This window comes from Schistocerca serialis, chromosome 5 (assembly GCF_023864345.2).
Source record: "Schistocerca serialis cubense isolate TAMUIC-IGC-003099 chromosome 5, iqSchSeri2.2, whole genome shotgun sequence".
Lineage (NCBI taxonomy): Eukaryota > Metazoa > Arthropoda > Insecta > Orthoptera > Acrididae > Schistocerca > Schistocerca serialis.
Genome location: NC_064642.1, coordinates 121774142 through 121789335, shown reverse-complemented (window position 1 = coordinate 121789335; position 15194 = coordinate 121774142). Strand labels below are relative to the sequence as shown.

Here is a 15194-nt window from a genome sequence, read left to right as displayed (position 1 = left end):
CCCCACTCCCAGATTCAACCAAACAGCCCTCGTCAAAGATTTACTGTCCTACACTCATACTCTCTGCTGGAAATATCACTTTGCCACGAAGAAAAATGATCCTAATCCTACTCCTAATGATCCAACTCCCCAAGACACCATCCAAATTGAACCCTGCCTGGAACAGTTCCATCCTCCGTCACAGCGGGACCCACCTCCTCTTCCTCAAAATCACCCTCTCCAAACCTTCCAGGAATTTCTGACTTCCAGCCTTGCATCTCAATCCTTCTTAAAAAACCTTAATCCTACACCCAACATCACCACTGCTGAAGCCCAGGCTATCCGTGATCTGAAAGCTGACCGATCCATCGTCATTCTTCCGGCGGACAAGGGCTCCACGACCGTGGTACTTGATCGTCGGGAGTATGTGGCTGAGGGACTGCGTCAGCTTTCAGACAACACCACATACAAAGTTTGCCAAGGTAACCCCATTCCCGATGTCCAGGCGGAGCTTCAAGGAATCCTCAGAACCTTAGGCCCCCTGCAAAACCTTTCACCTGACTCCATCAACCTCCTGACCCCACCGACACCCCGCACCCCTACCTTCTACCTTCTTCCTAAAATCCACAAACCCAATCATCCCGGCCGCCCCATTGTAGCTGGTTACCAAGCCCCCACAGAACGTATCTCTGCCTACGTAGATCAACACCTTCAACCCATTACATGTAGTCTCCCATCCTTCATCAAAGACACCAACCACTTCCTTGAACGCCTGGAATCCTTACCCAATCTGTTACCCCCGGAAACCATCCTTGTAACCATTGATGCCACTTCCTTATACACAAATATTCCGCACGTCCAGGGCCTCGCTGCGATGGAGCATTTCCTTTCACGCCGATCACCTGCCACCCTACCTATAACCTCTTTCCTCATTACCTTAGCCAGCTTCATCCTGACCCACAACTTCTTCACTTTTGAAGGCCAGACATACCAACAATTAAAGGGAACAGCCATGGGTACCAGGATGGACCTCTCGTACGCCAACCTATTCATGGGTCGCTTAGAGGAAGCCTTCTTGGTTACCCAGGTCTGCCAACCCAAAGTTTGGTACAGATTTATTGATGACATCTTCATGATCTGGACTCACAGTGAAGAAGAACTCCAGAATTTCCTCTCCAACCTCAACTCCTTTGGTTCCATCAGATTCACCTGGTCCTACTCCAAATCCCATGCCACTTTCCTTGATGTTGACCTCCACCTGTCCAATGGCCAGCTTCACACGTCTGTCCACATCAAACCCACCAACAAGCAACAGTACCTCCATTACGACAGCTGCCACCCATTCCACATCAAACGGTCCCTTCCCTACAGCCTAGCTCTTCGTGGCAAACGAATCTGCTCCAGTCCGGAATCCCTGAAGCATTACACCAACAACCTGACAACAGCTTTCGCATCCCGCAACTACCCTCCCGACCTGGTACAGAAGCAAATAACCAGAGCCACTTTCTCATCCTCTCAAACCCAAAACCTCCCACAGAAGAACCACAAAAGTGCCCCACTTGTGACAGGATACTTTCCGGGACTGGATCAGATTCTGAATGTGGCTCTCCAGCAGGGATACGACTTCCTCAAATCCTGCCCTGAAATGAGGTCCATCCTTCATGAAATCCTCCCCACTCCACCAAGAGTGTCTTTAAATCCTGCCCTGAAATGAGATCCATCCTTCATGAAATCCTCCCCACTCCACCAAGAGTGTCTTTCCGCCGTCCACCTAACCTTCGTAACCTCTTAGTTCATCCCTATGAAATCCCCAAACCACCTTCCCTACCCTCTGGCTCCTACCCTTGTAACCCCCCCCCCCCCCCCCCCCGGTGTAAAACCTGTCCCATGCACCCTCCCACCACCACCTACTCCAGTCCTGTAACCCAGAAGGTGTACACGATCAAAGGCAGAGCCACATGTGAAAGCACCCACGTGATCTACCAAGTGACCTGCCTACACTGTGACGCATTCTATGTGGGAATGACCAGCAACAAACTGTCCATTCGCATGAATGGACACAGGCAGACAGTGTTTGTTGGTAATGAGGATCACCCTGTGGCTAAACATGCCTTGGTGCACGGCCAGCACATCTTTGCACAGTGTTACACCGTCCGGGTTATCTGGATACTTCCCACTAACACCAACCTATCCGAACTCCGGAGATGGGAACTTGCTCTTCAATATATCCTCTCTTCCCGTTATCCACCAGGCCTCAATTTCCGCTAATTTCAAGTTGCCGCCACTCATACCTCACCTGTCATTCAACAACATCTTTGCCCCTGCACTTCTGCCTCGACTGACGTCTCTGCCCAAACTCTTTGTCTTTAAATATGTCTGCTTGTGTCTGTATATGTGTGGATGGATGTGTGTGTGTGTGTGTGCGAGTGTATACCCATCCTTTTTTCCCCCTAAGGTAGGTCTTTCCGCTCCCGGAATTGGAGTGACTCCTTACCCTCTCCCTTGGGACCCACATCCTTTCGTCTTTCCCTCTCCTTCCCTCTTTCCTGGTGGGGCGGCGGTTTGTTGCGAGAGCTTGAATTTTGTGTGTGTGTTTGTGTTTGTTTGTGTGTGTGTCGGCCTGCCAGCGCTTTCATTTGGTGGGTCGCATCATCTTTGTTTTTAGATGTATTTTTCCTACGTGGAATGTTTCCCTCTGTTAAAACCATATCATATATATATATATATATATAGTTATGATGGAGGGAAACATGGAATGTTTCCCTCTGTTAAAACCATATCATATATATATATATATATATATATATATATATATATATATATATATATATATATATATATAGTTATGATGGAGGGAAACATTCCACGTAGGAGGGATATATCTGGGAGCAGGGATGATGTGACTTGCCAAGTGGGGGTGCTGGCGGGTCGACAGACGCACGGGCGGGCACAGGCATGCGCACAAGGTTCAGGCATTCGCGGCGGACTGTTGCCTCGCCGGGGGCCAGGGGGGGGGGGGGGAAGGACGAAGGGATGTGGGTTTTTGGGGGAGAGGGTAAGGAGTCATTCCGGTCCCGGGAGCGGGGGGACTTGCCTTGGGGGGAGGGAAGGACGGGTATACACTCGCGCACACGCACATGTCCATCCGCACATGTGCAGACACAAGCAGACATCAGACCGATGTCTGCTTGTGCCTGTGTATGTGTGGATGGATGTGTGTGTGTGTGTGAGTGTATAAAAAGTCTTTAAATCTGTCTGCTTGTGTCTGTATATGTGTGGATGGATATGTGTGTGTGTGTGCGAGTGTATACCCGTCCTTTTTTCCCCCTAAGGTAAGTCTTTCCGCTCCCGGGATTGGAATGCCTCCTTACCCTCTCCCTTAAAACCCACATCCTTTTGTCTTTCCCTCTCCTTCCCTCTTTCCTGATGGGGCAACAGTTTGTTGCGAAAGCTTGAATTTTGTGTGTATGTTTGTGTTTGTTTGTGTGTCTGTCGACCTGCCAGCACTTTCATTTGGTAAGTCACATCATCTTTGTTTTTGGATATATTTTTCCTACGTGGAATGTTTCCCTCTCTCTCTCTCTCTCTCTCTCTCTCTCTCTCTCTCTCTCTATATATATATATATATATATATATATATATATATATATATATATATATATATGAATTAATAGAGGGAAACATTCCCTCTATTAATTCATATCATTAATTTGAACCCAACAATTACGTTTGTTATTGTCACTGTTGCATTTCGAAATCTTTTCTGTCGTCTTATTTTCTCTTTTTGTTTTTGCCAGTAGTTTCACTTTGTATTCACCTTCTCCTTTTTGCCCAAACTCTTTATCTTTAAATATGTCTGCTTGTGTCTGTATATATGTGGATGGATATGTGTGTGTGTGTGTGTGTGTGTGTGTGTGTGTGTGTGTGTGTGCGAGCGTATACCCGTCCTTTTTTTACCCCTAAGGTAAGTCTTTCCGGTCCCGGGATTGGAATGACTCCTTACCCTCTCCCTTAAAACCCACATCCTTTCGTCTTTCCCTCTCCTTCCCTCTTTCCTGATGAGGCAACAGTTTGTTGCGAAAGCTTGAATTTTGTGTATATGTTTGTGTTTGTTTGGGTGTCTATCGACGTGCCAGCACTTTCGTTTGGTAAGTCACATCATCTTTGTTTTATATATATATATATATATATATATATGAATTGTGCGGACTATATTCTTCCGTCTAAACTACAGCACTTCACTGTCCACCACCCCCACCATACTATCCCTCCCCCTCCCCATCCCCGCCTCCTCCTTACCCCACCCAGTCGCCACTCCCATCATGCAATGGTGCTGATGCTCGCAGTGTGGTTTCAGTTGTCTGAGACTGCAAATGTGTGTGCAAGTTGTGTTTGCGTGAGTGTGTGTACATGTGTGTATGTGTGTGTATTGCTGACAAAAGCCTTAATAGCCGAAAGCTATAATTGTGCGAATCTTTTAGTTGTGCCTACCGCGACTGAGCATCTCCGCTATATGGTGAGTAGCACCTTTCCTTCTATAATGTTGTTACATGCCATCCTGGATTTTACATTGTTTGATGGAGCCATATATTTTTTGCTTGCAAAGATCAAATCATGGCTAACATTTCATCCATGGTGGAACAGTCATGTCAATTTCATTGTCCTGACTTGTTGGGCCCACCACATCGAAATAATAACAATAGGAAAAATTCTAAACTTAAAGATTATTCAAGGCATCAAGATACAGTTGTTGCTTTTCTGTTTCAACAGATATAGAAGAGTTTAATACACGAGAGAGAGCCAGTAAAGCAACTGGGAGGCCAGCTATACAAACAAAGTTTGTGATGGATCTTCTTCTCAGAGCTCTTCATAACTGTATTTCCAGATCTACACATCTGACATGTCTAGTACTGGAAGGTCTTGCTCTGACAGAAGAATACTTATCTTTGTTGTGTGCTGTAAGTATTATCTAAGAGATGTTTGATGATATTTAAACAGTAATGCTCATGATCACTGTATAAATGAAAATGAGTATGGCAGACTCTGCAAATAAGGAATGTTTGATTCATTTAATTCCATAATCAAGAATGTCATAAGAAAATACCCTCATGAACATTTTAACTGGAGATAGATGCTGTGTTGGAGAGGGACAGCACTCTTTTCAGCATGGTGAATGGTTCAGTGTGGTTTAGTTTTGAAAGGAATGGAACTGGAAAAAATGTATTATCCTTGAAACATTTAAAGCAGACAATATGATGAAAGCAGATAATTTAACAGAATGATAAATGAAAGCAGTATTTTTTCATGTGTTCAGTAAGTCAAGTGACATATTTTTGTCCCTATTAAGACCAATTGAACATTTACTGCCTCATTGTAATTGCATCACATTTCATTGATGAGCCTATTTTGTTCCTGTTTACAGTTTATATGTTGGCTTTACCTTCTATCAAGTTCAATGTCTCACTAATGCATGACCAGAGAAAGCGACCACTCACTTTCTCTGAATGAAAAGCGAGTTTACCTTTTAATCATTAAAATCATAGAAAGCTTATTTATCATTGACTCACTTTTCTCAGAAACATTGTCAGTTTGTGTCATTGTGAAACCATAAGTTATCAATCATGTATAACTACCTTGAAATTTGCTCCACACTCTGTTGAATGTTGTATCACTTTCCTTGGTGGTACTAGTGTCCATGGAGAGTTAGTAAACTTACAGATGGTGCACCATTCAAGTGGGTGCAACAACAACAACACAAAATCCCCATGTTCAGTGTATTTTTACTCTACAACTTCTTGTCTGACCTACAAAAGAACTATATCTCTGAATTTTTCTCATACAGATCTTCTATTCTGAAGCAACAAATGCCACCATTCAGAAAAAAATGCCTCTATCACTGTAATTAATGATGTCGCAGAAGCAGATTGATATTTGCTTTATGAGCCCTTGGTCACTACCTGTCAACATAAAAAGAGATTATAAATATTTTTAGTGTGCAGAATGTTATTAGATGTGGAATAGTGAGGCACCTCACCCTGCAGATTGTGATCATATTGCCCAGAATATATTCATCACAAATGCTGAATGCTACAGCGGCAATTCTAACAGCTGGTTAACTTTATTCTTTAATTAATCCACATTCCTGGAGGTTTTCCATCATAATGGGATTAACTGGGTATCTTGAAAGATGAATCAACTGATTCCATTTGTGGCAACTGCATTGTCCCGATGAAAATGAGTATTTTCTGTTTCGCAATCCAAGTCCCCTTTATGTATTTTTCATTCAGTTGATTGAAAAGTATTCAAAAGTTTTTGTTTTTCCCTTTCCAGGGAAATTAAAATTGGGAGGAGGAATCCTATTGAAAGATGAAATTGACTTTGCATTTTTGATGCTGGTACACTGGGACTGATTGATAGAACATATCCTCAAGATTCAAGGAATTCTCAGTGTGGTAATGGAGGGTAATGTGGAAGGTCAAAATTGTAGTGGAAGACCAAGGCTTGAATATAATAAGAAGGTTTAAATAGATGTCCGTTGCAGTAGTATTCAGAGATGCAGTGGCCTGCACAGGGTAGACTAGCGTGGAAAGCTGCATCAAACCAGTCTTCAGTCTTGTAACCTGACATGGGTTGTGACATACATAGTTTAGAAGCTCACTCTCAGATCAGAGGTAATGTGGGATGTTTAGGTCATCCTTTTCTTGGTACACGAGTGGCTTTGTACAGGAGTGAAACAGTGATGGGGTCAAGCTGAGATTTTGCAGTTACAGACAGTACAGATAGACTTGGATATCAGGCTAAAGGAGGAAGATATGGTAAATGATAGTGAAATGAGAATCTGGGTTGGCTACTGGTCTGCTTTTTATTGCTTCTTCATGTGTCAGGTATGAAGGGGGCAGAGATTGTTTTATACTAGATTCTCCAACCAGTTACCAGAATAAATGCCCACCCTGGCCTATAACTTTGTTAAGATTTGCATATGCACAGTGTAATATGGTACTACTTATGACAAACCATGAAAGTGGTGGGTTCTATTGCTTTAATGGAACTCTTAGGTTCAAGTGTTCACCGCAGTGTAAATGACATACAGACATAGGTTCTTGTAGACAAATATGTAGCCCAGGGGATATAATGGACTAACAGCAAGCTTTGCATGTCCTTAGTGCACAGAGTTAATTGAGTCTGACTGCTCACTTACATATTATCTGCTGTAGGCTTGTTCATCCAAAGCTGCTGTCATTAGCTGGAACACTTGAATTTAGCTGAACTCTGCCAAACTCTCTTGATGTTTGAGAGCCTCTACATATGACGTTTTAGGCATTATGCTTGTACAAGATATGTGACTGCATCCCTTTTTACTGCCAATTAGCAATCAGTAAGCATGAAATCAGCAGTTTCCCAATGCTTGTCAACCTAAGTTATCAGGCTTACAGCTAATATTCACCTTTAGATGATTTTTCTCTTTTTTGTGGCAGCCCTTCATGTTTCAGTCATTACACCTTCCTTACTGGGGAAAGATTCACCCTCAAATCTTAGACATTAATTTTACACTTCTTTCTTACACGAGTTACATTCTATATACATAAATACACAGATTTCTCTTTTCTTTTTCCATATAAGTGTACATATGTAGATTAGATTTTTCCCTTGATAATACATCCCCATAACACAAGTGTGACCAATAACTAATCCCATCTTCCACATTCTTCATCTGTGCTCTTGTGTATCTGGTGATGTAGCACTCTGGTTGGGAATAACTTCACTTGGGGGGGGGGGGGATGCAAGTGAGAATTTACCATGAGCTGGTCCCCAGTTAACACACACATGGTCCTAACACTTCTCTTCTGGCCACTTTCAGCACTGAATGCTGCATCTGAGAAGTTTAAGCATAACTCCTGTAGTTATGAGGGTGTTGGTGATCACTAACATATAAAAGAAAATCTATGTTTTCCAGTTGGATCACTGTTTATGCTACCTTTTATGTAACCCTAACCTATTTTCTAAATCATGCATCCACCACCCTATACCTTTCAGGTCCAGCAAGTGATGTATGAGGGTGAGTCAAATGAAAACCTTAAATTTTTTTAAAATGTTATTTATTGTGCAGAAGTGGTACAAAGCTGTATCGCTTTTCAAGATAATCTCCCCCACACTCAATGCAAGTCCTCCAGCGCTTACAAAATGCATAAATTCCTTTAGAAAAAAATTCTTTTGGTAGCCCGTGCAACGACTCATGCACCGCGTGGCGTACCTCTTCATCAGAACGGAACTTCTTTCCTCCCATTGCATCTTTGAGTGCTTCAAACATAAGGAAGTCACTTGGGGCAAGGTCAGGTGAGTATGGTGGATGAGGAAGGCACTCAAAATGCAGGTCTGTGATTGTTGCAGCTGTTGTAAGGGCAGTGTGGGGCCTTGCATTGTCATGTTGCAGAAGGACACCTGCTGACAGCGATCCATGTCGCTTTGATTTGATTGCAGGCTGCAGATGATTTTTAGGAGATCTGTGTATGATGCACTGGTGACAGTGGTCCCTCTAGGCATGTAATGCTCCAAAATGACGCCTTTTTCGTCTCAGAAGAGAGTCAGCATTACCTTCCTTGCTGATGGTTCTGTTCGAAACTTCTTTGGTTTTGGTGATGAGGAATGGTGCCATTCCTTGCTTGCTCTCTTCATTTCCGGTTGGTGGAAGTGAACCCAGGTTTCGTCCCAGTAACGATTGTCGCAAGGAAGCCATCACCTTCTCATTCAAAGCGTCGAAGAAGTTCTTCACAAGCATCAACACGTCGTTCTCTCATTTCAGGAGTCAGCTGCCATGGCACCCATATTGCAGACACTTTGGGAAACTGGAGCACATCATGCACAAAGTGGTGTGCTGACCCATGACTAATCTGTAAACATGCTGCAATGTCATTCAGTGTCACTCGGCGGCTTTCCTTCACTATGGCTTCAACTGCTGTGATGTTCTGTGGAGTCACAACTCGTTGCGCCTGACCTGGACGAGGAGCGTCTTCCACTGAAGTCACACCATTTGTGAACTTCCTACTCCATTCGTAGACTTGCTGCTGTGACAAACAAGCATCACAGTACTGAACCTTCATTCGTCGATGAATTTCAATAGGTTTCACACCTTCACTACACAAAAACCGAATAACAGAATGCTGTTCTTCCCTGGTGCAAGTCGCAAGTGGGGCAGCCATCTTTATACTGATACTGTGACGGTATGTTTGCATCTGCTCTATGTTGCCACCTACAGGCCATTCTGCACGCTGTTTGTAGCACGCTTACCAGCTTACAGGATAATGGCGTGAAATTTCGATTTGTTATTACAAATTTAAGGTTTTCATTTGACTCACCCTCGTATGTCTGCAGGTGTGGGGAAGCCTATTTCTCTATCTTCATCACTATCTGCCTTTATTTTATTTCAAATGGGACCTCTTTCATGGATAAGTTAACATTGGATAGTATGTCCAGAAGGTTCGCTCAGTTTGTATTGTCTGCTGGGTGAGTAGTAGTCTGCTCACCATATACTGTACATTTTCCCAAGAATGTTAGTTTACCTGTTCCTTTCACTATTATATCTATTGATTCATGACCATCATGTAACACCGTTAATCTTCCGCTTTGTGGGCCATGTAGGTCCATTCATTTGGTTCTGGGGTTATCCAAATGCTATTTGTGATTGATACTATTTTCTTGATATAGTTACTTCGAAACTCTTGCATGGTTGTTTCAACAGACCTATCTTACAGAGGTTGTGCTCTTATTGTTTTTAATTGCAGATGTGGGCTTGTGCATCTTTTGGGCTTGTGCTAATGCTTTGCAATATACAGTATGTGATCAGAAGCATTCGGTCATATGGCTGAAAATGACTTACAAGTTCATTGCGCTCTCCATCGGTAATGCTGGAATTCGATACGATGTTGGCCCACCCTTAGCCCTGATGACAGCTTCCACTCTCGCAGGCATACATTCAATCAGGTGCTGGAAGGTTTTCTTGGGGAATGGCAGCCCATTCTTCACAGAGTGCTGCACTAAGGAGAGGTATCGATGTCGGTTGGTGAGGCCTGGAACGAAGTCAGCGTTCCAAAACATCCCAAAGATGTTCTGTAGGATTTGGGTTGTGAGGGTACTTGTGTGTAGTATCTGTAAGTGGTTGTTCTCTGTAGGGCGACAATGCCCACTGGCCCAGAGAGTCGCAAGCAGAGGCAGTTGTTGAGAGGCTGTGGAAGGTATAGGCTGCGTGAGCCAAAGGCGGTTGCGTAGCGAAGGATTTATCTCTATGTTTAATAGTAGTAGCACACAGTTTGAATAATAGTGTGTTTATGTTTGTGCAGTGTGATAAAGGAAATAAATTAAATTTTATCAGTTTTTAATGCGTCTCCATCAGTTAGTACCATACCATTGCATTTAACAATGAACGAAGTCTTGATATACACGGTCAACTACAACGAGAGGATTGTAACATAATAGTCATTAATTAATCCATATAGTCTCCAAGGAGAGGGGAGCTTATAAGGTCAGGACTATGTGCAGGCCGGTCCGTTACAGGGATGTTATTGTCGTGTAACCACTACACTACAGTCCGTGCATTATGAACATATGCTCGATCATGTTGAAAGATGAAACCACCATCCCCGAATTGCTCTACAACAGTGGGAAGCAAGAAGGTGCTTAAAACACCAATTTAGGCCTGTTCTGTGATAGTGCCATGCAGAACAACGAGGGATGCACATCCCCTCCATGAAAAACACTACCACACCATAACACCACTGCCTCCGAATTTTGGTGTTGGCACTTCACATGCCAGCACATAACGATCACCGGGCATTCACCATACCCACACCCCACCATTGGATCGCCACATTGTGTACCATGATTCATCACTCCACAAAACATTTTTCCACTGTTCAATTGACCAATGTTTACGCTCCTAACACCAAGCGTGGCATCGTTTGGCATTTAGTGGCGTGTTGTGTGGCTTATGAACAGCCACTAGACCAGGAAATCCAAGTTTTCCCACCTCATGCCTAACTGTCATAGTACTTGCAGTGGATCCTGATGCAGTTTGGAATTCCTGTGTGATGGTCTGGATAGATGTCTGCCTATTACACATTACGACCCTCTTCAACTGTCGGCAGTCTCTCTCTGTCAGTCAACACATGAGGTCGGCCTTTATGCTTTCGTAGTGTATGTGTCCCTTCACATTTCCATTTCACTATCACATCAGAGACAGTGGACCTAGGGATGTAAGGAGTGTAGAAATCTCACGTACAGACATATGATACAAGTGACACCCAATCACTAGGCCACGTTCGAAGTCCGTGAGTCCCGCGGAGCACCCCATTCTGCTCTCTCACGATGTTTAATGTCTACTGAGGTTGCTGATATGGAGTACCTGGCAGTAGGTGGCAGCACAATGCACCTAATATGAAAATCATATGTTTTTGGGGGTGTCCGTATACTTTTGATCATATAGTGTAGCTGATGCAGGTATATGGCAGTTGTTGTTTAGCATCGCCTAGTAAAAGATAGTCCATTTCTGGAGCCAAATATACCTACTAATCCTCCTTTCTCCTTACAGATAGTGGCAGTATCCTGTATCAAATTGAAAGTTTGCCTCTATGCTAGGGGTACTTTCAATACATGTGGTAACCTTGTGTCTGTTAGGAACATATAGGTTTCTGTTATTTGGAGGAACCTATAGCCATTCTCTTCTTCAAGGTTAGTGGAAACTTCTCGTTGCCGATGTCATCCCTCATTAACTGGAGGTATTCTATCACTTGTGTGTGGTTGATGATAAGGAATGCTAATATCTCTTTCTGTACATTCACAATGGCTGCCGGTAGCCATTTGTATTCTCCTCTGAATTTTTTGGAATATTACTATCAGTTGCATCATCTGCTCATTAAATTCTGTCTCTAAGGTTAGCCACTGCAATCTCTGGTCTGTTTCATTCTGAAATTTAGAAGCTTGTTTCTTAATTTTGTTCATATTGGTCTGCAGGATATCAGAGAACCTTTGCCGACTTCGTTTTGTATTCTTGAAGTTGGTTGTTGTGGGTTTCACTATCACCATTTCCTCCTGGCTTAAGTGCAATAGTTGCTTCTGTTCCTTTTCCACTTGCTTTTTTCTTGTCTCAAAGTACTCGGTGTCCTGTTTGTTTAACGTACCGAATAAAAGCATACTGGCTGATCCTACGATGTGCAAAAAGTCCTTACTGAAGCCATTGTTCACGACATGCCAGCTGCTTAATCAATGCCTGTGATTCTCTTCTGTTGTCTTTCAGCCCTTCCACCATTTCCCCTGTGGTGTGTTGTATTATAGTATCTATGCCAATGAGCTATGGCAGCTTGTACCTTGCGTATCGTCTCGTCAGCATTTTCTTTTAACTTCCATAAACTGTTGTATGTCACAATTTCCCACACGATGCTAGTGATCTTGATTTTTCCCTTCTGCATTGTAATATACCTCTCTGGTGGTGTTGAACTCCTGCATCCAGTAGGCAACTGGCTTATACTGAATTGAAGTCACTGTTGTTCACCCACTCATCAAAAGCCACCCAGCAGCAGCATCTTATGGCCATCAGTAATGTTAGAGAGGTTTCCCTTACACTCTGGATGTCTAATCTTTCAACTTAATACTTCTCACTAATGTATTCCATCTCTGTCCTTTCTTCCTGTTTACTGGTGCTGCCAGGGTTAACAGGAGGATAGTAACTGGTGGTCAGCATGTCTCCGAAGACCAATCACAGTGTCTCCATTAACTCTACCTTTTGACTTTCCTCTTTAATCAGTTTTAAGGTAGAATTGAGCCTATCCTTTCTCATTTATGTTTCAGAACACATCAGTGAACTTGATCACAATCTCACTGTTGTGACAGTGCCACGAGATTTAAAAGTGCCGTTATGTCAGTACGCGAACACGGCGATAGAGGCGTTCGGCTGAGCGCGGGAGCGCCACCTAGCTATGAACGGCACCGGCCGCATGTCACGGCACAGCAGTTGAGTGACAGATACGGAGTTGGTAGCATGAAACTCACTATTGTTTCTACGTTTGTATATCCACGCAAATTATTAGTGAATTAAAGGTTATAACACTTCTTGGCGACGAGGTCGGATATTTTTTTTCCTGCATTGGGGAATTGTGCGTTCGTGTGTGGGCAGACATGGAACAGCTTCTGCAAGCGCTCATTGAACAACAAACACAGCTGATGGCTGCTATTCAGGCGTTGTCGACGTCGCTTACTCATCGTCTGTCTTCCTCTTCTCCGCCTCCGTTCCCTCCTTACGGCGAGGCCGCTGAAGACTGGGAGGATTGTGAGAAGCGTTTGCGGCAACACTTCTTGGCTTTCGACATTGTCGACGCTCCTATGTGTAAGTCGTTATTTCTATCTTGGATTTCCCCACGGATCTATCAGTTGCTATCTCAGTTAGCCCCTCTGCGGGAACCTGCCTCTCTGTCCTTTCAAGAAATGTGTGACTTATTGTCTAACTATTACTGAAAAAACACCCACGTCGTTGCCGCCCGCGTGGCGTTCTACCGGTGTCGTAAACAGCCCCATCAATCTTACCGGGCTTGGGCGGCGGAACTACACGGTCTGAGTAGGAAACGTCAGTTTGTCACGGACACTCATCATGAGTCTTATGCTGATTCAATGGTTAGGGATGCTATTCTACGGCTTGCTCCTGATAAAGAAGTTCGGCAACGTGCCTTACAACTGCCAAACCCGTCGTTGTCGGAAGTTCTAAGCATCGCTCAATCTTTTGAAGTGTCTCACGCTGCTGGTGCGCAAATAGACACGTGGTGTGATGTAGGCGCTATACAGACCACTTTCGACACGGACAATTTGCCTGTTTCCCAGGGGACCGACGATGTGGCGGCGGTTCACTCACGTCAACAACGTCGCGTTGGGCCGCCACGCTCGCAGCGAAAACAGCAGCCACAGAAGCAGGTTCGTTCCGCACTTCCTTCTTGTCCACGTTGTTTCGTACAGCATGACAGGGCCGCGTGTCCAAAACGTTGGGCCACGTGTAATTCATGTAGGAAAAAAGGCCACATTGCTTCTGTGTGTCAGTCCCCTAAAGTTCCTGTCGACGAGGACGAGGCATCGAACATGGATGTTAACTGTGTGCTTTCTCAAACAAATAAGTTGTTTGTTACTGTTCGTGTTCTGGATAAAGACATTCGCATGCGAGTGGACACTGGCTCTGCAGTAACTCTCTTTAATTGTCGCTCATATTTGGAGTTGGGCTCCCCTCCCTTGTCTCCAGTTACGCGAAATCTGAGAACTTATAATAAACAGAAAATTCCTATAGTTGGCCAGTTTGATGCTTCCACGGCCTACAAGTCTGTTGTTCGGCCCCTCACATTTTATGTGGTGGATCATGCGGGCAATGAAAATCTGTTCGGTTATGATGCTTTCCAGTTGTTTGGGTTCTCCATTGATGATGATGTGCACCTCATATCTGAGGATATTCCGTATCAACAGCTGGATGGATTGTGTTCTGAATTCTCGTCCATGTTCTCTGCTGGTCTGGGTCGTGCCAAGGATTTTGAAGCCCACATTACTATTAAACCTACAGCTCGCCCTAAGTTTTTCCGGGCACGCCCTATTCCGATGGAGTTGCGTGCACGTGTCAAGGCTGAGATAGACAGGTTAACAGCTTCAGGGATTCTCCTTCCTGTTACCTCCAGCGAATGGGCATCGCCAATCGTGGTGGTTTCTAAACCAAACGGGAGTCTGCGATTGTGTGGCGATTTTAAAGCCACTGTCAACGCTCAGAGCCTCATTGACACTTATCCTCTTCCCCGTCCTGAGGAGTTATTTACCAAGCTCGCTGGGGGCCAGTTCTTTTCCAAACTTGACTTATCGGAGGCGTACCATCAGTTGCCGTTGGATGCGTCTTCCAAGGAGTTTCTCGTCATCAACACTCCTTGTGGGTTGTATCAGTACCAGCGGTTACCATTTGGTGTCGCTAGCGCGCCGGCCATTTTCCAGCGGTTTTTGGAACAGCTCACGGCTTCCGTTCCTGGCTGCATCAACTACCTGGATGACATTGTTGTCACGGGGGCCTCCACTGAGGAGCACCTTCGCAATCTGCCTTTATTATTTTGGGTTCTGCATTCGGCTGGGTTGAAGTGCAATCTGGACAAGTCACAGTTCTTCCAACCCTCCATTGTGTATCTTGGTTTCCACTTGTCCCGTGAGGGTATACG

The 15194-nt window shown here is 44.2% G+C and overlaps 1 protein-coding gene across 1 annotated transcript in view; it reads left to right on the top strand.

The window, feature by feature from the left end:
• Positions 1-15194, top strand: part of LOC126481787 (centrosomal protein of 78 kDa-like) — a 220826-nt gene that overhangs the window by 14115 nt on the left and 191517 nt on the right. Inside the window, exon 3 of the mRNA XM_050105742.1 lies at positions 6310-6374. Within this exon, the coding sequence (XP_049961699.1) occupies positions 6310-6374 (65 nt within the window). The remainder of the gene's footprint in view (positions 1-6309; positions 6375-15194) is intronic.